The 26,570-nt window shown below is 30.4% G+C and overlaps 1 protein-coding gene across 1 annotated transcript; it reads right to left on the reverse strand.

Annotated features, from left to right (window-relative positions):
- Nucleotides 1-1,179: 1,179 nt before the first annotated feature.
- Nucleotides 1,180-26,388, reverse strand: LOC142328723 (uncharacterized). Its single transcript, XM_075372679.1, has 5 exons — nt 26,192-26,388; nt 25,687-25,746; nt 23,703-24,051; nt 5,331-5,648; nt 1,180-1,967 (listed from the first exon to the last, which is right to left on the reverse strand). Exons 1-5 carry the CDS (start codon nt 26,282-26,284, stop codon nt 1,567-1,569), a joined length of 1,221 nt encoding a protein of 406 aa, XP_075228794.1. The 5' UTR covers nt 26,285-26,388; the 3' UTR covers nt 1,180-1,566.
- Between the last annotated feature and the right edge of the window lie 182 nt (nt 26,389-26,570).

Here is a 26,570-nt window from a genome sequence, read left to right on the forward strand (position 1 = left end):
AAATAAATCCAAATTGTTATTAAATGGCTGATGTGGCTGAGTCACTGGACAAACTGACAAAGCATTTTTTTAAATACACTTCCATTAACTGCATTTTTTCAGTTTAGACAAATTATAAAATACATGGATTTACGTTTTTAATATAGAGATAGCGCCCTCCTCAAGCTACTCCACTGAAATCTAGCTGTAGAAGATATTTTTCATGTATAATATATTAAATGGTTATTTTTTTTTTACGATGATAATCAAATTATAAACCAATGTGAATATTTTTTATTTTTTTTTATAAAAAAAATAATTTACTAAAGTAACTTAACAATTGAGTCTAACCAAAAGGTTTTTTTCTACAACAGAGGAATTTTGCTAATTTTATGATCTGTTGGCCACTGTGTTTTTCAATATAAATTCACATCTCAAGAATGGATGAAATGTTAATAAATCTGTTATACAAGTTTAAACTGATATTCTCAATGAAGTTAAATAACAAATAGAAGAATTTTTCATAAGAGAATTTCTAAGGTGACCTTACTAAATTAAATCGTTAATATCTCTGTAACTACCAGGAGAAAAATCAAAAGTATTTTATTATGAACAAAATGGCATCTCATTTATTTAAATATGATTAAAGCAACAGAACTTTGAAAAGCATTGAAGACTCACTAAGAATTGAGTCATTTTTCATTTCCTTCACGAAGATGTAACAGTAGAAAAAATAAAGTTACAAATATCAAATGTTAGTGCAAATCTGTTAACTTTTATTGTTTAAAGAAGGATAATATCTATCAATACAAATAAAAAAAAATAAAAATTAAAGAATTAATATTGCTACCATTTTGAAGTATGATAATGGAAACGTTTTCATAATTATTTCTTTTCAATGATAATGACAATTTAAATATGCTTAACAAATATGATTAAAATTTGTCAATCCATTTTATGAATTTATATTGCAAAAACAAAAGATTGTCAACAGATGGAAAATGAAGCTTTCCCAGATGCATGGTAATAGAATTTTTTAAATTATTTTCCTGTGAGGAATCTCTAAGTTTCTCCATGTATTTCAGGGACATTCTGTATATTCATATTTAGCTTCCAAGGCAAGGAATAATGTTATTGTTATAGCTATAAAAGATCAGAGAGCCATTCTAATCCTTTAGTTATATCCACAAACAGCCCAGAAAGTGTTAAACTCATTTATTTATTTGAAGCAAAGCCAGAATAAGTATCTACAGACACCAGAATATTGCTAAAAAATGTCAAGTAAAGCTTTCAAAATACTAAAATTCATCATTCTTTTTACGGCAATGTTAAGGGTTAAAAATAAATTAAATTAGTATTTCAAAATACAAAATTTTCTTCATAGTAACAAATATATAACATATTTGATAACAAGTAAAATTACTCACAAATTCAATTCTAATATCAGACTTCACAAAACATATGTATTTAATACATGCAATATATATATATATATATATATATATATATATATAATTATATTTAGAGAACTTGTTTATAATTGAACTTTGTCATCATGGAGAGCACAAACAGGACAAAAAAAAAATTTTAATGAGCCGCTTGACCCAAAAAAGTCCTGTAAATTTCTGAAATTCGTATCCATAAAACTAGCCATCCACTTTTAATTTGTTCATAATAAGCTTGAACAGTCTCCTCTGTACTAATCCATAGATACCATTCCTGAGCACTCTCTATCAGGTTTATACTCATTTTTCCAACATGGTTAGCAGTTTTCCAAAATAATTTTCTGCTAGTAACATACATTCTATTAAATTTGAATACAACTGGTTTAGGAAGATATCCTGAAATCTGATTCTTTCCTCTAATCAACTGTTTTCTAACTGCATTGTAGTAATCTTCATTCAGTAGATTTAAAATAAATAGGCCCAATGTAACAATCATCACACTGACAATAACAACTTTAACTAGAATACTAAAAAAATGAATAACTGAAACAAAGAAAAAAACAAACAAATTATTTACTTTTTTTAACTATACAACAAAAAATAATTTAAGTTAAAACAAATTTTGTAAATACAGTGAAAACTCTTGCAAGGAGTTTTTAACTAAATGGATATTAGTAAACAGGTGCAGAATAATTATTTTTAGCTTATTAACAGAAAGAGTAAGATGGCTGAGCAGAAGTAAAGAACGACTCATTTGCTACTTACAAGATTTGATTAAAAAAATACACAGAATTTTAGTTTCTCTCAAAAAATCTTTATTCATCAATATTCATTTTGTCAACCTTCTGAGTACTTCTCAAATATAATACATTTGTACCAGTGCTTTTTCCAATTTCCAAAGCATATCTGGAATGCAATTTCCACAGTATGGCATTTAGCTCCTTCAGCGATGTCTTTATCTCTTCAATGTAGGCAAAATGTCATTCCTTTCAAGATTCCTTTTTTTCTTGGAGAATAGAAAGAAGTCTCACGGGGGCATGTCCAGCGAATATGGAGGTTAGGCATCACAAGAGTTGTTTTTGAACAAAAAATCACAAATAAGTAATGAAGTGTGAGTGGGTGCATTACTGTGGTGCAATTGCCATGAATTATTTCACCATAAATCCAGGTGTTTTCTTTGGATTGTTTCACACAAACAGCATAGAACTTACACAGGTAGTGATCCAATGTATAAATAATAAACATTTATAAATAAAACATAAAAATAATATGTTATGCTTTAATTAAAAAAAATAGTTTTTAAAAAAATTATACATAAATATAACTTCTTTCAAAGTAAATAAATCGCTCCAAATAAATTGCCAAAAATAAAATATTCAAATTAACAGGAATCAATAATATAAAAAAATACCAATAGAAAAATACTTCAAAATCCATTAGAACTAAAAAATTACTAAACCATATAAAAATACAAGCCAATTAAAATACAAAAAAGAGGTATATAAAATAATAAAAAAATAAAGGAATAATTTTAAACTGAAAAGGAAAAATAAACAATCAAAAAATAAAAGATCCACCAAAAATACAAAATAAATTTTTTTCACTTTTTTAACACTGTCATCAATCGTTGATGTAAATGTCAACAGACATCCAGGCCGTTCATCATCTTTAAAGACTTCATGGCCCTCTTGGAAGTGTTTGTAGGTAGCACTTGTACCAAAAGTAACATTCAACATTAACAATGTGGTGCTCCACTTAATTCCTTTCATAAAGCAAAATTTAATGCAAATTTTCTTTGTTCCATTTTCCCACAAATTAAAAGTAGCCGATCATACCAAAACACATGCATCCTTTTCAACAGCCAACAATAAACTAAGCATCCAATGTGTCTCATAATTTAAACATACATTAGGGACAAGTGTACCAACACAAAAAAAAATATTGTGACAATAAGGCTGGGAAATTAAAAAAATTTCCACATATTTTTTATCAAACCTCATCTGTTTTTTTTTTAGTATGGAAGTATATGACTTTCCTTATAAAACCATAGTAGAGATTTTTTTTTATGCTAATTTTAGCAAACATTGAGGTTAAATTATGGAAAATTACACACACTTGAACATGTAAAAATAACAAAACGTGTTTTCAAAAAAAAAATCATTTTTAGCATAAGGCATCCAAATAGCATGATAGCAAATCCAAAAGAGATTGAAAAACTTCCTACGCATCTTTGATGGGCCACAGTTTGGTGCGGATTTTGGACTGAGAGTGATAGGACCTTACTCTTCCAAAATGAGAATGGAGATGCCCTTGTTACCATCAATGGAATTTGATATCATGAAATGATTTCAAACTTTATATGGCCTAAAATTAATGATATGGACATAGAAGGTATGTGGTTTCAACAAGAACAGTGCAACACACCATAGTGCCATTGAAACCATGCAATTATTGTCAGAAAAATTTAATGGTCATGTTATCTCACAGCGAGGTGATGTGAATTGGCTATCAATATCATGTGACTTGACACCATTGGACTTTTTTCTTTGACATTATCTTACGGAAAAAGGGTATATCAAACAATTGATAACAAGGGGATAACAAACAATTGAAGACCTCAAAGAAGAGATCAATACAACGTTGCCGACATTTCCCAGTAACTATGTCAACATGTTTTGTAAAATTTTGTCAAAAGAATGAACATGTGCAGCCAAGGCTAGGGTACTCATTTGTCAGATGTTTTGATCACACATAACCTCAATGTCACTACAATCTAATAAAGCAAAAATATTGTCAGAAATCAAATAAAAAATGTTTTATTAAAAAATTAAAACGTCAGCTCATTTTAGGACACCCTTTATACATACACAACATTTTGTATACTGCCATAGTATCAGGATTAACTTGTGGAGAATTCAGTGTTTGATAATGAAATAATCTAGTGCACAAAATTTTAACACTGTGAGGCATGCGAGCAATTTTTTGCTAAGTATCTCAGTACTTAGGACTCTATTTTGGATCAGGTGAGGTTTCACTTAGTATAAAGACTAACTTTGGGTAATATATTTTTTTAATTCCCATCTACACAGGAATCAGAATGCTTTAATTTAGCTAACCAATCCAGTAGGCCTACCAATCTATACTTAATGAAATCATCAACTACATCAGAAAATATCAGGATACAATACAGTTACAGAAAAAAAAAATGGTTACAACTTATCAGCACATAGGATAGGTATTTATGTAAGAAAGGGGAAAACTAGTAAACAACATCAGTGTTTAGAATATAAATTTTAATAAATTCCCATACTAATGCAGTCATACTAGACATGGTTATACAAGAGGTAATGGTCCTGTGCAAGGTAATAAATTACCTCACCAGAATTATTCTGCCTATGGGTCATGCCCATAGGCAGAAGGGCATCATCATGTCCTTCACTAACTTTCATAACGTTGCCTTGGAAAAAATATCACAAAAACAGTCAATTGCTACCTCAGCTCACTATGACGCTTCTTGTGACCCTTCACTTCATTATTAGATCCAACAAAATGACAATTATTCATGTGGGACTGTCCAGGGACTCTTGTTTTCTATCCAAGGGATTTACAGAAATCCAAACTAGTAGTTAAAACTAAGAAAATGAACATCTATTTCTATTCTGACAAACATTGACTCATGGCAATATGTCAAAAATAAAAGCAAAACTCTTGATCAAGCCATTTGCCATTGTGTTAAGATTAATCTTTCTGATGCATTTAAACTACAACACTACACAATTACAAACCAGATTATCCACACCTTATTTACAACAAACCATGTAATAACTTTTACTGATGTAACACAGTCTGCCATAAGCCTTAACCATAACCTTAATTAAATATAGAGGATAAAAAAGAATTAGGTACCTTTTCTTGATTTATTTTGTTTTAGTGATGTTTTAAGATTACTGAATGTTGTTGATGATGATGATGATGATAATAGCGGTTCATTGTGATGAAATCCATCACTATCTGGGTCAAAATTATTGCATTGTAATTCATCACCACTCTCAAATCCTTTTCCTTCAATTAAATTTTCACTACTACCACTGTCCACATCTCCGTTACCCAGCGAGTCTAACAATTTTGTACTTCCATTCACATTTTTTTTCCCCTTTTTATTTTTCTTTTTTTGTGATTGCTGTTCTTTTTTCTTAAGTTCTTGAGCTTTTCTTTCATTCTCCTCTGCAAAAGAAAAAAAATTTGATGACAAAAAAAAATTATAGTGAAGTGCACTCCATTATTGTTTGGAATCGATATAAATATACTTGGTTATTGGTTAATGTGCTCTTCCACACACTAATAATAACTACTTTGTATTAGGGGATCTGCAATCTTTTATTAAAAATGTTGATTTTTTTTTAATAATTATACTCTACAGGCATATAATTTTTATATCAAGCAAAAACAAATTAACCACCAAAGCCAATTACTGGAAAAACCTAAAATTAATACCACAAGTTAACTTTCGTGGGATCCCACATCATCAGTCAGTACATAGTTCTACAAAAACAAAACTTAATTTAGAAAACATAAACCCTAATAACCACAAAACTTGAACAACTACACTACCAACTGGAATGACAAATTTAAAATGTCACACAATTGCGTTCATAAACATTGTTGCCAACTGCTACAACTCATTATGTTTTTAATTAAAGCACCATCTTTAAAAATGATCTATTGATTAACAATTTCATACTTTTGTTTAAATTTATAAATATAATATTTTCACGTATACACTCATTTCTTTAATGTTGTTACAAACTTTCAAAATTTTTTTTTTAACCAGTAATACTACGTTTTCATTGCAACAATTGGTCAGCCATATTAGACAGACCTCTCTTTCTGTTTCTGTAAGCATTATAATGTTCCATAAATCCTTTTTTAAAAGATCTGTTAGTTTTACAAATATAAATTTTATTACATTCATTTAATTTTATAAATTCTCCTTAGATCCTCTCAATCACTTTTATTATTACTCACTAAATATTTTATAAAACGGTTACTGAGTTTTTAAAGCTTTTTTACGTGTATTTTTTCTATTATTTTATTTGTATAACTAGCTTCTCCTGGCAGGTCTCTGCCGCTAGGCCCTCCGGGCGGGTAGTGTCTCGGAATGGGATTATTAGGTGTCCAAAATTGATTACCTCTTCATACCAAGAACTAAAATACACTTTACTGGTTCTTATTGTCCGGTGTGGACAATTTGTATCATCAATTTTCGGTTATTGGTAATTTTTCAGACTACTGCTTCTTCTGGTTAATTTCAGAGATTATAATTAGTATATCTGATTTCATAAATTTAGTAAAAAAACTTTTTGTAACAAAAAAAAATTATTACTTCTTAAAGAAACAATGATATTTAACAATATTAGAATAAGTAAATATAAGTATATTAAGTTTCAATAATATGATTTTAGAGAATATAATACAAAGATATAATATAATACATTTTAGAGAATATAATATAAATATATAATTTTTTTTGTTGAAAAATTGATATAATTATGATTATCATCCATTAAACTTTAGTGCATAACTTGAATCCAAGTTGAAATTTATTATTTTCAAGTAAATGTTCCTTAACCTGACAAAGAATTTATTGTAATGAACATTTAATTTCAAAAATTCTAGAAAACTATCTATAGGTTGTTTAGCATATTACTTATAAGGTATTAGTGATTCTGCAATGATAAAGATACACTGAAAGTTTTGAATTACAAGAGGTGGGGCTGAAATATGATGCACAATCTCTAATAACTTGCAAATGAAAAGGGATAGTTAAATGAAACAAATGACATAAAAGTACAATCTATTTGCTACAAAAAATTACATTTATTTTTCCAACTACTCACCATTTATATCTAAACATTTCTTCCAACAGTAAATCGGTTTTCTTATACTATCAATCAAGAAACATTTTTGTGAACTTTCCTTGATCCATGACTCAGTGGATCGAGTTAATACTATAAGAACACTCTTTAATTGTGGAAACAATTGAGATTCACAGGGTGCCATATCTGGTGAGTATGGAAGGTGTGAAGTAGGGAAAATTGTGAAGATGTAAAATTTCAACTTCAATAGAGCCTCAGCAGTTCCATGTGATAAGTGTGGCTGACTACAATCTTACTGCAGAATTATCAGCTCCATACATCAACAAATACAACACACACATCACATTCTCATACAGTGTTTTTACATGTCTATGTATTGCATACAATTTACAGCTGACCCAGTTCCAGATACCCTCTCTTTTCTCTGTTTAATCTCCAGAACCACGTAAGATATTACTTACTTAGAGAATGAATGAGTATGACAAGTGTGAATATAAGTGCAAGTGCACTTACATTAACATATGTCAAGTGTGTCATTCATACTGTGCAAGTGTAGTCTTGCACAGTCTCAGGTCAACCATTCCAAAGATGTGTGGTTAATTGAAACCCAACCACCAAAGAACCCTGTACCCATGATCTAGTATTCAAATCTGTATAAAAGTAACTGCCTTTACCAGAATTTGAACCTTAGAACTCTGCTTCAAAATCAGATGATTTGCGATGAAGAGTTCACCACTAGTTACAGATAACCTAGAAGTGATTTTTTCTTTTCCTGTTTAGCCTCCGGTAACTACCATTCAGATAATACTTCAGAGGATGAATGAGAATGATATGTATGAGTGTAAATGAAGTGTAGTCTTGTACAGTCTCAGTTCGACCATTTCTGAGATGTGTGGTTAATTGAAACCCAACCACCAAAGAACACAGGTATCCACGATCTAGTACTCAAGTCCGTGTACAAATAACTGGCTTTACTAGGACTTCCAAATCAGCTGATTTGGGAAGATGCATTCACCACTAGACCAACCCAGTGGCTCAACCTAGAAGTGATTAGATGAAGTTACCTTCCAGATGATCACATACATGTGCTTGGAATCTCAGATACCACCGCCAAAAAAAATTATTTTGTCCTACTCGTTCTTTAGATAAGCTGATCTGAGTGATGATGTGTTTATGTTGTGGCAGTTATTTTGAATTAATTCATCAATTTCCCTATTGGTGCTTCTTGTCAGTCATAAAAACTGGTTCTTCACTGCAATATTCATTCTCAATAGTCGATTTAATAGTTTCTAATGCTCAAAATTTTGTTGACCTAGACAATATTATAACCTACTCACAATTACTTCAGTCAACAGTTTCATCACCACAAGCATCTTAAGATACCAATAAATGTCACCAGAGTTCACTTTTCCACTGTTAAAAATGCAATCATTGCATGTAGTTTTAGACGCGTTGATATAGCTTCTTTTTTTTGTCTTCAGTCATTTGACTGGTTTGATGGAGCTCTCCAAGATTCCCTATCTAGTGCTGGTCGTTTCATTTCGGTATACCCCCTACATCCTACATCCCTAACAATTTGTTTTGCATATTCCAAACGTGGCCTGCCTACACAATTTTTTCCTTCTACCTGTCCTTCCAATATTAAAGCGACCATTCCAGGATGCCTTAGTATGTGGTCTATAAGTCTGTCTCTTCTTTTAGCTATATTTTTCCAAATGCTTCTTTCTTCATCTATTTGCCGCAATACCTCTTCATTTGTCACTTTATCCACCCACCTGATTTTTAACATTCACCACATTTCAAAAGCTTCTAATCTTTTCTTCTCAGATACTTCGATTGTCCAAGTTTCACTTCCATATAAAGCGACACTCCAAACATATACTTTCAAAAATCTTTTCCTGACGTTTAAATTAATTTTTTTATGTAAACAAATTATATTTCTGACTGAAGTATCATTTAGCCTGTGATATTCAGCATTTTATATCACTCCTGCTTCGCCCATCTTTCGTAATTCTACTTCCCAAATAACAAAATTCTTCTACCTCCATAATCTTTTCTCTTCTTATTTTCTCATTCAGTGGTCCATCTTCATTATTTCTACTCATTTCATTACTTTTGTTTTGTTCTTGTTTATTGTCACGCTGTAGTTCTTGTATAGGACTTCATCCATGCCGTTCATTGTTCCTTCTACTAAATCCTCTTTACTCTCGGCTAGAATTACTATATCATCAACAAATCGTAGCATCTTTATCTTTTCACCTTGTACTGTTACTCCGGCGTAAGCCAGGTTGGTTTCTATCTTCTTTTTAATTATTCTAATTGGTACGAAAGGATGTTTGGTAATGTAATAATTTATTTGCTAATTTGGCAGATTTAAGTGCTTTAAATTTAGAATTTAATAATGTATTTTTACAGTTAGTATGTGTTTATTTTTAGTTTTTTTTTATTTATCTTTATTCTTTTGGGTGTTTCTTTTTTTACTTTGTTTGAGCGCAGGGTTTTAGGTTATATTCAATTTCGTAGAGGTCCTAATAAGGTGGGGTTTTTTTGGTTTATTACAGCCCTTTAGAGATGCTTTAAAATTGTTTAGAAGGGAATTTTATTTTCTTGTTTTTGGAAATTATTTGATCTATTTTTTTGTTCCTATCTTGGGTCTTTCTGTTTCTTTAATTTTTTGGTTGATATTTCCTTTTAGTTTTAATTCTGTTGGTTTTACTTATTGTTTATTTATTTATTTTTTTGTTGTTCTGGGTTAGGGGTTTATTTTATCATAATTGTTGGTTGATCTTATAATTCTGTTTATTCTTTGTTAGGTTGTATACGTAGAATTTCTCAAAGAATTTCTTACGAAGTTGTTTTTTTTTTTTTTTTGGTTATTTTTTGTTTTATTTTATATTGTGAGTCTTTTAATTTAAATTATTTTTGTTATTTTCAGTCCGATATTTGATTTGTTTTTTCTTTCCCTTTATTTATAATTTTTCTTTCATGTATTTTGGCTGAGACTAATCGTTCTTTGATTTTCTGAAGGTGAGTCAGAGTTAGTTTCTGGATTTAATGTTGAGTATAGATCATTTAGATTTTCTTTATTTTTTTTTGTCTGAGTATAGAAATCTGATGCTTATAAGATTTTTTACTTGTTTAGTTTTTTTGGGGGGTGATTGTATAAATTTTTTTTTTGTTAAGGTTATTTTTATTATTTATTTTTTTGTTTGAGTTTGTGGGTCTTTTCCTCGTTATCGTTACGATAAGTTAATATATTTATGTTGAAGGAGATATTTGCCTGTTACTTTAAATTATATTTTGGTTTTAATTTTTTTAGGATTTTTTTGTTTTTCATTATTTTAAGGTGATTAAAAAGTTAATAGTATTTTATACATTCACATAATTTCAAGTTATATTGCTTTAAGCTTATTAACTTATATTTTATCTTATAGTTTGCTGTCAATGGATAAATAATAAAAAATGAAAAGTAAATTGTTGTTAGGATTTGTCCTGTAATAATATATGGCTCTTCTACTGGGCGTGCCCCAATTCATGTAAGTAGAATAAATGTGTTAATTATTGTTCAAAATATAATTTTATTTATTGGGTAAAATGATCTTGTTTGAAACTTTATTTTTATTGAAAACGGTAATGATATACTAATTACAATTGATAAGATTAGTGCTATTACTCCTCCCAATTTTCTTGGAATTGATCGTAGGATTGCATATGCAAAAAGGAAGTATATCATTCTGGCTGAATATGTGGTAGTGTTCTGAGTGGATTAGCTGGTGTGAAGTTTTCTGGATCTATAGTAAGGAATGGATTTGTATTAATTATTATTATGAAAATTATTATTGTTATGGATATTCCTATAATATCTTTGGTTGTGAAGTATGGATGAAACGGAATTTTATCAATGTTGTTTTTTATACCTAGTGGGTTAGAGGATCCTGATTCGTGAAGGAATATTAAATCCAATATTACTATTATTGATAGGATGAAAGGAATAATAAAGTGAAATGAAAAAAAATCGGTTTAGTGTAGGGTTATCTACTGCAAACCCTCCTCAGACTCATTGTATTACTATTTCCTCTATATACGGAATTGCTTTTTCTTTTTTTTTTGGTTGTTTGTGGGCGAAAAACACGCTTGGGCGTTATCATCGCCCGGTAGGTATTATTAAAAGGGCAATATAGTTCCAAAATAATAAGCTATACAAGGTGCAAATGTAATATTAATCATATAATAAAAATTTACTGAAACAAGCCAAGAAGGCAAAATAAATCCCAAAACTAATATCACAGACAAAGTTGACAAAACATTAAAGATAAAATAATAGAATAAAGAAAGTATAAAAACTTACCTAACTCTGATGGGTTGTGCAAAAATCCCCACCCCGGATAGTAAAATTAAACTAAAAAATCAAATTGAAAATAAGGGTTAAAATTATAAAAAAATTTTCCTTACAGAAAAACATATATAAGTATATTAAATCCTTTGCAGTAACCCAGTACTATGCAAAAAGAGAAACATTCGCTCCAAAACCCTGCCATCATTATCCAAGACATCACGAATGCTGCTGGGTATATTAAACTGACGACGCAATGCCGCATAACATACGCAGTCCACGAGAATGTGTTGCACAGTCATGCGGCAGTTGCATTGTGTGCACAGAGGTGGGTCTCCTCCCGACATTAGATATTCCTATGTGATCCTCATATGCCCCAACCGTAACCGGCAGAGGACCACTTCCTCTAGACGAGAGTTCCTGCAAGAGGAGCCCCACGGCAACACTGAGTCTTTAATCCGCCGAAGTTTACTATCGACGACAGCCGTCCAGTCACTTTGCCACCGTGCTCGCAGTAATTGTTTTATATGATTAATAAAATCAAAGGTAGTAGCTTGGGTGGTGAAAGGAGGCTGAATACACGCATCTTTCGCAGCAGAATCCGCCCTCACATTACCAAGAATCCCAATGTGACTAGGGATCCAGCAAAAACCTACCTCCTTGTTTCTTTTTTCTAACTCAGCGATTTTATCATAAATGCCAACGACGACAGGATGTCCTGAATAAAGGTTTTCCAATGCCTGGAGAGCACTGTACGAGTCACTGTAAATAAGAATGTTCCTATAATTAGAGCCAACAATACTTAGAGCCCTATCCACAGCGAGTAGTTCCGCGGTGTACACACTCGTAACACCGGGTAGGCCAAACATATAAGTCTGTTCATTGAAAACAAAAGCACAACCAACGTTACTGTCATGCTTCGACCCATCAGTGTAGTGTATACCACCACGTCTGGGTTCGACTTGGTGAGGAGAAACTGGGATACCTGCTGGTAAACAATAGGTGATCATACGTTGTAACAAACGTAAAATTTACATGGTTTATTCCCCACGGGGGATTCGAGCAGGGACATGATGAAAAGAACGACGGAGCGCTAACATTCACACACTGCAGCAGACGTCGTGTATGGACACCCACAGGTGCAGTACAACGTGGACGGTCCTCATACTTCCACAAATTAGGATTCTTAAGAACTGGGTCAAAAGCTGGGTGATTCGGCTGTCTGTTGAGACGGGCAAAATAAGATAACAAGAGCTGGTCTTGTCTATCCCAAAGTGATGGCTCACCACTGTCTACAAGTAAGCTTGCGATAGGGCTTGATCTAAACACACCCGTGGCAAGCCGAAGAAAAGAATGATGCACACCGTCCAGCATCTTAAGTACGGTTTGACGAGCTGAGGAATAGGCGACAACCATAATCCAAACGGGAACGAACAAGGGAGTAATAAAAACGTAACATACACGACCGATCGGCCCCCCAGTTGGTGTTACTTAGGACCCGCATCATATCCAAAAGTTTGGAACACTTTGTCCTCAAATCCCTCATATGTGTGACCCAAGTAAGACGGCTATCAAAAAGCAAACCCAGAAACCTGACATAAGTAGAGACAGCAATAAGCTCCCTGTTCAGAAAAACCCGCGGATTAGAAGGGTTCCGTACCCGAGAAAAGACTACACATTTCGTCTTGTCGGGTGATAATGTGAAACCAGTAGTCCCTGACCAAGCCTCAAGGCGAAATATAGTGTTCTGCATCAGTCGCTCCGCAGTGGGTGTAGATCGGCTCGCAACGTAAATAACATCAAAGAAAAGACAAGAGACAGGAGCCTGTACACAAGTGGTAATGCTGTTTATGGCCACAGAAAACAAGGTGGCACTTAATACACTACCTTGCGGTACCCCATTTTCTAAGACGACACTGTCTGAAAGTGAATCGTCCACACGAACACGAAACGTCCGGTGATTCAATCCCCGGATAAAAGCAAGCATGTTGCCAGTGATCCCCTACCTCCGAAGGGTGTTTAGAATGCCACGTCGCCAGGCCGTGTCGTACGCCTTTTTTATATCGAAAAAGATAGCAACGAGGTGTTGGCGGTTCAGGAAGGCGTTTTGTATGGCTGTCTCCATCGACACCAAATGGTCAATGTAAGATCTCCCATGTCGGAAACCACACCGTTCCGAAGAAAGAAAGCCATGTTTCTAAAAATACCACGCAAGCCTGCGGTTCACCATCCTCTCCATTACTTTACACAACATGCTTGTTAAAGAAATAGGGCGGTAGCTTAAGGGATCGGTTTTCTCTTTGCCAGGCTTTTAGTACTGGTATAATAAATGCCTCCGACCAGTCAGGCGGAAAGACTTGTCCGGAGAATAAACCATTGTAAATACTCAAAAGATGTTGTAGTGCTGAGTCAGGAAGGTGCAAAAGCATACAAAGGCGAACGTTGTCCGGTCCAGGGGAAGTGTCACGCGAGTTCCTAAGTGCGTGTAACAATTCTTTAAGTAAGAATGGAGTGTTCAATTCACCAACCGAAACACCAATATTCAATGCCATTACTTCCATCCGTGCTTTGTATCTCTGAAAGTCGTTACTATATGACGAGGTGAGAGACACCGAACGGAAAGATTTCGCTAAAGCATTTGCTACAGAGGAAGATGATGTAAGGAGTTCCCCCTCATCGACAAGACTGAGAATAGAATGCCCTGGCGACCGGAAAATTGCATGGATTTTTCTCCACACAGTAGATGTGGGAGTAGTACGTGAGATGGAGTTCACATACTTCGTCCACGAATTCCTCTTAGCGGTCAAGAAGACCCGACAGCACACCGCCCTAGCTCTGCGGTACATATCTAGATGTTCAGTTGTAGGTCGATTATTGAATTTGCGTATAGCACGCCGTCGATTCCGAATAGCACACTTGCAATCATCATTCCACCACGGAACAGAAGGACGTTTAGGATTGCCCGATGTTTGTGGGACATATCTGCTGGCAGTCTCAAGTATTTTGGACGTAAGAGAGGAAAGGTGCTCAAGGACGCCCGCACCGACGTCACACTGCGATTGGAAGGCCGTACGATATCCATCCCTATTCGTCTTTTCAACAATCCACCTCCGTGGCCTTCTCCGAATCTCGTGGTCCACACCGAAACGAAGAACAATTGGTTTATGGTCGCTGCCATGAAAATCGTCACAAACAGACCAACCAAAACGAGGGAGTAAAGCCGGCGAGCAGATGGAGAGATCGATATTAGACATAGTACCAGATGATAAAGACATGAATGTATGAGACCCATCATTCAGCAAACAAAGGTCTAAGTCCTGTCTTACATTGTATACTATATTTCCCTGAGTGGAGCAGAAAGTTGAGCCCCAAGAAACATGGTGGGTATTGAAGTCTCCCACTATTAATGATGGAGATGGTATTTGTGCGAGGAGGTCTGAGATATCCAGAGCACTGAACTCAGTGTTCGGCGAGAGATCTTGAAGGGAACAGAGATCTTCACTGCAACAGCAGGAACGAGAGTGGTCAGTCGAATCCTTGTAGCTGATACCTCATTCTTCATGAAAATAGCCACTCCACCACTCTCTCTACCGTCCACTACACAGTCGAACCTCTCACAAAAGTATCCCCTGAGTGCGATTGGATCATGTCGCAGAAGATGAGTCTCCTGGAAACACATGACAATCGGATCATGAAGCTGCGCCAGTACTCCAATATCTGCAATGCGGGACCGTACAGCTCGAACATTCCACTGGAATTGCTGAGATTAAGTTTGTAATTACTGTTGCTCCTCAGAATGATATTTGTCCTCATGGTAATACATATCCTATGTATGCAGTTGCTATTAATGTTAAAAGAACTACCGATCCGGATATTCATGTTTTTTTTAGTTTAAATGATCCGTAGTATATACCTTGTCCTGTATGTATAAAGATTAAAATAAAGAATAATGATGCTCCATTCGCATGAATATTTCGAATTATTCACACGTAATTTACTTCTCGCATAATATGTACAACTCTTTTGAATGCTTTGTCAATTCTTGGAGAGTAATGTATAGCTAGGAATAATCCTGAAATGATTTGAATTATTAAACATATGCCTAGGAGTGAACCAAAATTTCATCATAATGAGATATTTGAGGGTCTTGGTAGATCAATTAAAAAGGAATTTAGTGGTCTTGATTTCCGTACTGATTTAAAAATAAGTTTGTTTTAATGGTCCTTCAAATGTTCTTGCAATATTATTTACTGAGATTATTGTGATAATTAAGATTGTTATTATTCCGAGTGTAATATTTATTTTATAAATTCTAAAAAATTTTCTTGTTGATTTTTCTTCAGTTAATTCGGTTATTATTTCTTTTGTTTCATTTAGTTTGATTATTGTTGCTATGGTTGGGTCTAATTTACTTATTAATATTGAGATTATTCAAATTATAAGAATTTTTATTCTTGGATTAAATTTTTCATTTGATGCGATTCTTGATATGTATATAAATATAATTATTAGCCCCCCTACTTTTGTTAGAAATATAATGTAAAGGTATCATGATTTTATTAATATGGAGTGATTTCTGCATATTAGGGCTGTTTGGAAAATTAATACTGATCCTAGTGATATGGGATGTTTTAGTATTGGGGATAAAATAATATTTGATAAAATTATGCATTTTGTTAAAATTCAGTAAGTATTTTGATATAAAATATTAGTTTTGGATACTAAAGTTGATTTTTTTCTTTACTGATCTTGTTTAGATAAATTTTTTAAAATTATGATTTACAAGATCATTGTTTTTTTAAACTATCTTAAACTTTTACTTATGATAATTACTTATTTTTTTGGTTATTTTTTTAGATTAATTATGTTTTTATTTATTCGTAGTCATTTTCTTTTGTGTCTTTTAGGTCTTGAGTATTTATTGCTTTGTTCTTTTTTTTATTTTTGGATTTATGGGTTGTTTTGATTTTTGATTATTATTTTTTAATTATTTATTTAGTATTTGGGGTTTGTGATGGTGTTTTGGGACTTTCTTTGTTAGTTTTTTAATTCGTAATTCTAGAAGAGATTACTTGGATAGATTATCTTTATGTTAAAATTTATTTATTTTTGTTTTCTTTAATCCTTTTTTGTATTTTAAATAATTGATTTGTTTATTTGGTGGGTTTATATATATATATTTCTATTTCTTATTTTTTTATAATTGATAGGGTATCATATATTTTCTGTTTATTTACATTATTATTTTGATTTTTTGTCTAGGGTTCATATTTTTTGTTTTCATTTTTTATTGTTTTTTTTTAGTCTTGGATTTTATTGTTATTGATTAATTTTATTTTTATTAATTTTTGGATGAGGCTACCAACCTGAACGGTTGAGAGCGGGATTTTTTAAAAATTTTTATACTCTTTTTGGTTCCTTTCCTTTTTTATTTAGAATTTTTTATTCAAATAGTTTTTATGGTTATTTTAATTATTTATTCTTTGATTTTCTATTAAATAATTATTTAATGTTTATTATTTTATTTTTTAATTAGGTTTCCTTTATTCGGGTTTCATTTATGGTTGCCTAGGGCTCATGTAGATGTTCCTACTTCAGGTTCTATGATTTTAGCTGGTGTTATATTAAAGTTGAGAGGGTATGGATTTATTCATTGTTTGGGTTATATTTATTATTTTTTGTTTAATTATGGTTATTTTTTTGTTAATATTGAATATTTTGTATAATTCAGAGAGATTTAAAAGTTCTTGTTGCATATTCTTCTGTTTGTCATATAAGTTTAGTTATTTGTGATTTATTTACTATAACTGGTCTGGGATTAATTGGTTCATTATCTTTTATAGTTGCTCATGCTTTTGTTTCTTCAGGTCTTTTTTTTTAATTGGATTTATTTATGATCGATTGGGAAGTCGTAGATTTTTTATTGTCAGGGGTTTACTTAATTATTTACTTAATAATTTAGTTTTTTTTTAATTTTTATTTTGTATTATAAACATATCTTGTCCTTCTAGATTAAATTCATTTTCTGAGATTTGTTTAATTATTTCTATTTTGAGATGGAGATTTTTCTTAATTATTTTTTTTAATTTATTTTATTTTATTTTTTTTGCTTGTTATAGAGTAATAATTTTTTCTTTAACTCAGCATGGTTTATATTCAGGTGATTTAATTTTAATGAATTCTTGTTGTGTTTGTGAATTTTATGTTTTACTTCTTCATTGTTTTCCTATTTTTTATATAATATTTGATTTGTGATATCAAAGATCTTTTTTAGGATAGGCTGTTTTTTTATTATTTATTTTTTTTTTGTATTTATTTATTTGAATATGATTTTGTCTTTTTTTTTGAGTGGTTTTTTTTTTAATTCTTTTTCTATGAGTTTGATTTTTTTTATTGAATTTCTTGTTTTTTTTTGTCTTTTGTTTTTTTAATTAGAGGTTGCGTTTTATTTTATAGTCTTGGTTATATAGCAGGTGATTTAAATTTAGTTCGGTTTTATTATTTAGTTTTATTTATTTTAAGTATAGTTTTTTTTTATTATTAAGTTGAGATGGTCTTGGATTAGTTTCTTATTGTTTAGTTATTTATTATCAGAATAGAATTTCTTTATATTCTGGTCTTATTACTTTATTAATAAATCGTGTAGGCCATGTATTTTTAATTTTATGTATTGGTTTATTTATTAATTTTGGTTCTTTTCATTAATTTTTTTATTTATTTTTTTAATGATGATTTTATTTATTTGGTTTATTTAGTTTTATTTGCTTCTTTTACTAAAAGTGCTCAATTTCCTTTTTCTATTTGGTTGCCTTCGGCTATAGCCGCTCCTACTCTTGTTTCTTCTTTAGTTCATTCCTCAACTCTAGTAACTTCTGGTGTTTATCTCATTATTCGATTTAATTACATTATTTATTTTTGTGACACACTTTTTAATGATTTTTTCTTTAATTACTATAATTTTATCTGGCTTTGCTGCTTGTTTAGAAAATGATTTGAGGAGGATTATTGCTTTTTCTACTCTTAGACAGTTGGGATTTATGTTTTTTTATTCTTTCTCTTGGGTCTTTGTCTCTTTGTTTTATTCATTTATTAATTCATGCTGTTTTAAGTCATTACTTTTTTTGTGTTCTGGATATTTTTATTCATTGTTTTTTAAGGAGTCAAGATATTCGGTTTGTAAGTGGTGTTGTTAAGCAGTGTCCTTATGTAATTACAGCATTTTTTTGTTTCTCTAATTTATTTATGTGGGTTTCCTTCTTTTTTTTCTGGATTTTATTTTAGATTTGTGTTTTTTTTTTTTTTTGATTACTTTTATTTACAGTTTACGTTTGATTTATATTAGTTTCTCTTGTAGTTTTTATATAAATATTTCTCTTTTCTTTTTGTATTTTTCTGGTTTATTTGTGGTTCTTTCATGTTTTGGTTATTTGAGGATGATTTTTTTTGTCTTTTGATTTTAGGTTAATTCTTTTATTTTTGTTTTTATTTATTTATTTTTTTGATGTTTTGAGTTCTTTGTATTTATTTATTTTTTTAGCTCTAAATGGTTTTTAAATTTTTATTCTTCTGGTTTTTTTTATAATCGATTTTTTATATTTTATTATTTTAGATATGGATTAGTTGATGTAGGTGATTAGAATTTTTTTTTCAGGGGGTTTAATTGGATTTTTAAAGTGATTAGGATTTTTTTTATAGGTGTACTTTAAATATTCTTAGGATTTTTTTTTTGTTCTTGTAGCTTAAGTTAAAGCTTAACATTGAAATTGTTACTATGAATCATTTCTCTGGACATTTACAAAATTTATTTATTTATACATTGAAAGTGTATTGTTTTTTTTTTAAACTATATAAATAAGAATAGAGTGGCTTCACTTGAAAGGTTGATATAGCAGATGTACTCAACTACGTAACAGTGGTGACTGACAGAAAATGAAAGAACAAGAGTCAGTGAGTTTTGGAATACTGATAGAAGAATTAAACTACAAGATTGCAGTGCTTTTTCTGTTCGTATTCCACTCTGACAACGATTTCTATTTCTTCTAATTTTGTTGATGTTGAATTAACATGTTATATTATTTTACTATTGTCCATCCAAAAATAAAAATAAAATAAAAAATTCAATTCATCTTGATAATTATTTTCAAAGCTTAGTTGTAAGTTAGTAACCTAAATATGAATGCACAGAAGGGAGACAACACTTTTAACTGCTATATTTGATTTCTGTGCATTCTGTAAGTGAATCATTCTATAGATTTTTCTACCAAAAGACTGAAAAAATTTATGCAGTAATTATTTTCTATATACTTCTATAAATTTAATTCACGAAGTATATAGAAAATAATTACTGCATAAATTTTTTCAGTCTTTTGGTAGAAAAATCTATAGTTAATATTTATATATGTGATTAAAAGTTTAACTTGTCTGTATTACCATTTAATAAAATTTAAAGTGCTATCGCATATTGAAGATAGTGTCAATCCATTTGAAGTGTCCCAAAAAAACATAAGCTGGTTGCTTGACCAAGTAAAAAAACTGAGATTACCCACTTCTTTCCTACATGTTTCAGGACCTTAAAACTATTTTTTTCTTTAATCTTTTATTTAAGCAGTTTACCCGTGGCAGCTATTTTTGTTATGGTGCAATTATCTATTTTTGTGATTGTAAGGGTTTACAGAAAATATCATAACTAAAATCTATTGATCCTGGAAGGATGAAACAAAAAGCAATTTATTCATATTTTCTAAAAGTAAAAGATTGGTCCAGTGGTTTATTTACCTATCTCTCTTCTTTCTATGAGAAAATTACCAACAAAGTTGAACATGAAAAACTGTGAAAATTTCACTTTTGGTAATTTTTTTCAAGAGGCTGGGGTGGCCTAGAGTTTGATTTTTTTATATGTAAGTATATGTTAGTAGTTTTACCATAAATAATATTAATGGTGATATACTCACCTGTAAAGTTTTATTAATTTTTAAAAACTAATTTTTTATTTTTAAATTCAAATTTTGCCTTCAAATAACTTTGATGAGACTACTGGTGATAAAAATCTCAAAATCGCACAACTTTCAGTGTTTTTGTAATGTTTGAAGGAAATAAAAAAGTTTCTTGTGTATTGTACTAATAAAAATGTTATAATCTCTCAAAAATCATGAAAAACCTATTAAAAGCAATACCATTTTGACTCACTAAATAAGTGCTGAAAGATAGTTTCTTGTCTTCTTTGCACTTTACATCTTTAAAATAGTTTTTTTTTAAATTATTAATGATATGTTTAATTTAATGATAACTTAACCAATACCAATAACCTAATACAGTGGTTCCCAAACTTTTCCGGGTCATGGCACCCTTTTACAATAAAATTTTTTCCAGTAAAAGTATGACTACTCGTAAGTAAGAGATAAAAATAAATAAAACTCTTATATCTTCATTATTTTTTTACTTTATTAACATTAAATTAATAATTATAAATGTCTGTTCAATTAATTGTGAAGCTTTTACAATATTTCATGGTGCCCCTGTGAAGAGGCCATGGCTCCCTGTGGCGCACAGTTTGGGAATCACTGACCTAATACAATTTTGGTTCAGAAATGCTTATAAAACTTACTCAAACTGAGATTTCAATGAGTAGTCTACATCTTTTTTCAAGAATTCATTTTTATTTTTATGTTGGTTTATTTTTTTAAACACTATCGAAGAAAAAATAAATTGTAGCAAAACTTTAGTTATTCTTCAGTGAAATAGCCTGTTTTTGTAGTAATGAAACTTTATTATTTAGTGTGGTTAACAAACAGCTGTGATATCTCTTCTGATAATGCTCTTGAAATGGTGTGAGAACGACCCGTCACTGTAGTTCAAGTGATAACAACTTTCTGTGATGTGGGGCATGTATTGCTGTTCTTGGTCTTCACATTTATATAATTCTTTGTTCTGCTGAGAAAAAATACTTTTGAAACTGTTAAAACAGAGACTTTCCAGGAAATAAATTTAAGTTTGGAAAAATGAGTTCTTTAAGAGCTTGCTCTAATGTTATGTCTTAAGCTTTTCTTTTTTTTATGAGTTCTCAAAGGATCACAACAGAATTGTTCATAAAGGTGGCTGAATTTTGACAAAAAAATTTTTTTATGATATATACAAACAAGTGACATCTGAATTAACACATAAAAAATAAATTGTTTGCACTAAATTCACAAATTTTAATGAGTTCTTTTGACACTGTAGAGTACACTATTTTATGACACGTCATTCACATAAATTCCTATTGAACATTGTTCTTCTACTGTTTTATGTGAAATTATTTGAAAATAATGTAACAATTTAACTGATTTTGAAATTTGCAAATGTAATATTATTAAGTACAACTTATTTTTTTAATAAACACTCCCAAACACACAATGAAATTTGAGATACTCAGTAAAGATGTGAACAGGTCACCGACTAATTTCAGACTGACCAGTCTCTAACTGCAAAGCTAAATGATGCAACAAGCATAAATGAGCATGTTGCAACATGAATTTTTCTGACAACCGGAAATGACTACAAGCGCCTGTTATAACATGAACACTGCAGTTGAATGGTTCAAACAAATCTATTTCAACTATAATAAGTATAAAAATATTCAAGTGCCAAGAAGACAAGAAACCCCTTAGAGCACTTATTTAATGAGTCAAAATAGTATTACTTTTAACAGGTTTTTCATGATTTTTGAGAGATTATAACTTTTATCAGTACAATAGATAAGATACTTTTTTATTTCCTACAAACATTACAAAAACACTGAAAGTTGTGCGATTTTGAGATTTTTATCACCAGTCTCATCAAAGTTATTTGAAGGCAAAATTTGAATTTAAAAATAAAAAATTAGTTTTCAAAAATTAATAAAACTTTACAGGTGAGTATATCACCTAACACGTAACAAAATTAGCTGCCACAGGTAAACTGCTTAAATAAAAAATAAAATAAAATAGTTTTAAGATCCTAAGACATATAGGAAACAAGTGGGTAAGTTTCAATTTTTTTTGAATTGGTCAAGCAATCACCCTTGGATCACTTCAAATGGATTGACCTGATAATGATTTAATTCTACTACACAGTTTGTACTGGTTAAAAATTAATAATATTTGTTTTTATAAAAATTTAAGTAGACTTTACCTAGTAATCCTCTTTTAAGCAAGATCTCATCGCAAGGCCTTCTTTTTGACAAAGGTGAAGTAATTTAGTTGTATTTGTTAAAAGTGCTGGTGATTTAAAATTGAGGCTTTTTCCAGACTTTTTTTTAATGTTACTGTTTCTGGTACAGAGATATTTATATACAAATTGATAGCATAAAAATACGCTATTTTATAATTAGGCAAAATGTTTATTATTTTATTTTTATATACAAATTTTGTGTTGCTTTTGACAATGTGGTTGTTTTCTCCTGTGATGTTAATTTTTGATATGAGATGCGGTTTTTTAAGTAGTTTACATCCAGGAATAGATGTGTTGATAAGAAATCAAATGACTAAGTTTCTTTGAGAATTTTGGTGTGGCCAGTAAACTCAGGAGCTTGATATCACTTTAAATAATGACATCATATAGAATTGTATGTACTGAAATTCAGATTTATATCAACTATGTATTTTATTGCCAGATTACCGCTTAGAATATTTTTTTATTATTGTCAAAAAATTCATTAACTATAATTTATAAACATGCTTATTATTAAAAAGGACCACAATCTTCTTTTGTGATAACTTTATTTTCTTTACAACTGTTATTGATCCTTCCTCGCATCTCTCGCATAGCACAACAATTATTTTGTAATTATTAATTTTCAATTTTTAAGCACTTCAAAAATTGTATAAAATATTGCTTTCAATATTTCTTTGAAAAGTTGGTACAGTAAATTTCAACAATAATACAACCACCTTACACAAGTTAATTATTGAATTATAACAGCAGAACTTTCAAAACACATTGGTCAAAAATTTTTACTTATTTTCCAAAAATATGCAAATTTAAAAGATTGATGTATAATCAGAATAAAACCAAACTACTAGTACTGTTACAAACTAACAGTGCCATACTTACCTAACTGTTTTTGCCGTTGCTCCTGCCGACGCTGTTTTTCAACTTCAACTTGTTTGTTCATCATTAAAAGAAGTTCAACTACATTTTTGGCTGCACTTGCACATTGTGTACTATCTAAACATGGACCAGCAATCTGCGCTAATTTTGGCATCAATGGATTCTGTTTTAAATCTAACCATCTCAATGTTTTTAAATTGCCGAATGATAATGGAAGTGATGTCAACTGGTTGCTATAAAGATCAAGGTGTTTTAAATTTACCAACAGACCAATATTTTCAGGCAATTCAACCAACTGATTTCTAGCCAAATCCAGATGAACAAGATGTGTCAGAGATAAAGGAAAGTTTTTCTGCAACAAAGAAAAATGGATTTTACAAAAGTTGGTTAAATATTTTCTACCAGGAAATTTCTCTAAGTTTTCGTTGATCAATTTTTTGGCACGATGATATTGCCATATAAGTTTGAAGCTCGTGCATGGGATTTGGAAATGAAATTTGTTGCTTGTGAAAAATGCCATGCCTGAGCAGGATTCGAAACTGGGACCTCCTGATGAAAGGCCAATGCAAATTAAATGTAATGTATTAAAACTGCACCTATTAAGGAGAAATCATCTTAATACTGCTAATTGGGTACTCACAAAATCAAATTACTTAATAATACATAACAGGCAAATAATGCTACAGTTATTAGGGAAAGTTAGTAGTGAAAGAGGTTAACCATCAGCATGTTATGTTTACAATATATTCAGCCTTACTCAATTCAACTTATTCAGATATTCAACTTCACTCAACTACTGGATATTGACTGCACATGAAACAACACTACTTCACAAAAAGCATGCAAAAATTGTAAACTTCATAACTGTTTTGCTTCATAATCGTAATAAAGATTGGGCCAACATATAAAGCAGCAGTCTACCCTTTTATGTCAAAGAAAATAATTATTTTATGAAAATAATAAGAAAATAAATTTTAAATAAATAAATACATACTTCTATTCAATTGTGGAAAAACTTATATACAAAATTTTTTTACAACTAACTTTTTTTGAAAACAATATACTGATGTCTGTGAACTCTTATATATGTATTTAATAGCCTAGATTGACTGACTTTTGTATTTTTGTATTCATTTTGTTTTACGATTCTCTAATTCCCAACATGGTTTTCTAGAGCATCTACCTCATTTTAATAATATCTTCACTTTTCTATCAAAATTGATGAGTAGCTTTAAAACCTTAAGTCCTGACACTTACCTTTTGTAAACTTTTTGAAAATAATTTTTTTTTAATGTTTCTCTATTTTTTAGTTTTAATTTTTGGGCTTTGGTAATATGTGACTATTTGTTTGACAGATACATGACTATTTATAATGTAAATTTGAACCAGAGTCGTAGACATTTTCACCACTATAAAAGTCATCACTTGTGGCTGTAAGTGGGCTTTAGCATGTAGCAGCTTGAAAAAAAAATTGAACGTTTTGTACTTCATACAGCAGAATTTACTACTTATTAATGCACTATCAATATATGTTAATTATATAAATTAGGAGAAATAACAGCTATGTTGAGCAAACAATCATGATTGTTAATACAACAGATTAAGAATTTGTTTACTTAACAATTTGTAATTGCTGTGTAAAATCCTAATTGATTTACCTAGTTATGCTATTTTTAGTTTTAATATGAAAATGACACATTCATGATTCCTTGTGATAACAAATAAAAATAGTTATATGTCTATGTAAGACTACACTATCATGTTGCTATGGAATATTTACTAAAGTAATCAGGTTTAACTATCAGTTAACATTTACCAACTAGTCCTTGCACTAATTGCAATCAATCTAATATATTTTCAGCCATACAAAACTGTAATTTTTAGCTAAAATGAAATTATATTAAATTACACTTAAAACCATCCAGTGAACATTTTAACATAAGTGTAGACTTATTGAATCTATTCTAAATTTACTAATATGACTTACCCCAATTGATGTCAGTCTGTTGTTAGAGAGATCTAAACTTGTTGCTTTTGGAATGGCTGCCTGTAAAACAAAGAAAACAACTATTATTGATTGGGAAAATTATTATTTATGTGCTAAAAATTTTAACTGCTAATGAAAAAATACTACAGCAAAGTTTTAGTTACTTAGGTTATGTTGGCAATACTATAACTTTGCAATGTTAAACAAGTAGGTACTAACCGAAGGAAATTTATTAAATAAATCTTACTAAAAGAATTTAAAAAAATAATTACATTATAGTAGAAAGAAGGCTAGATAAATGCATTAAAGAAAAAACTGTAATTTCAAAAAAAACAAAACAATTTCACAAAATCTGTCATTGACTAAGATCTTTATTCAAATAAAATAATTTGTTTTTGCAATAATTTAAAAGCAGTCTTTCCTAGAATCTTAATTAATGCACAAGTTTTTAAACAATAAACAAAGCAGAAATTTAAGAGGAAGAAGTGATGGTATTTATACTTACAATATCTTTTACTGGAACTTCAGTCAAAGCTAACATACTTAAATCTAATCGCCCATCCTCAAAATGTTCTTTTAAGTTCTGTTTTACCGGCATAATTACAAAAATTTAGCTGAAAAGAAAAAAAACAAGGCCACGTCAGAACAGGCCAAACTTTACAAATACGTTCAGGTCTGCTGTTACGAGATTTAAACGAGATCGTCATAGAGATAAATGAATAGTAATCAATTGTAATTTTTGCATATGGTAATATAGTACATTTTAACTAAAATTGAGAAGATTTTTCTTCAATCATTTTTAAGAATAAAAATAATAATTTTTTTTAGCTAATTTGATAAATAATAATTATTTACGAAGAAAATTATTTCATTCTTATACATTA

The sequence above is a fragment of the Lycorma delicatula genome, chromosome 8 (genome assembly GCF_047948215.1).
Source record: "Lycorma delicatula isolate Av1 chromosome 8, ASM4794821v1, whole genome shotgun sequence".
Taxonomy (NCBI): Eukaryota; Metazoa; Arthropoda; class Insecta; order Hemiptera; family Fulgoridae; genus Lycorma; species Lycorma delicatula.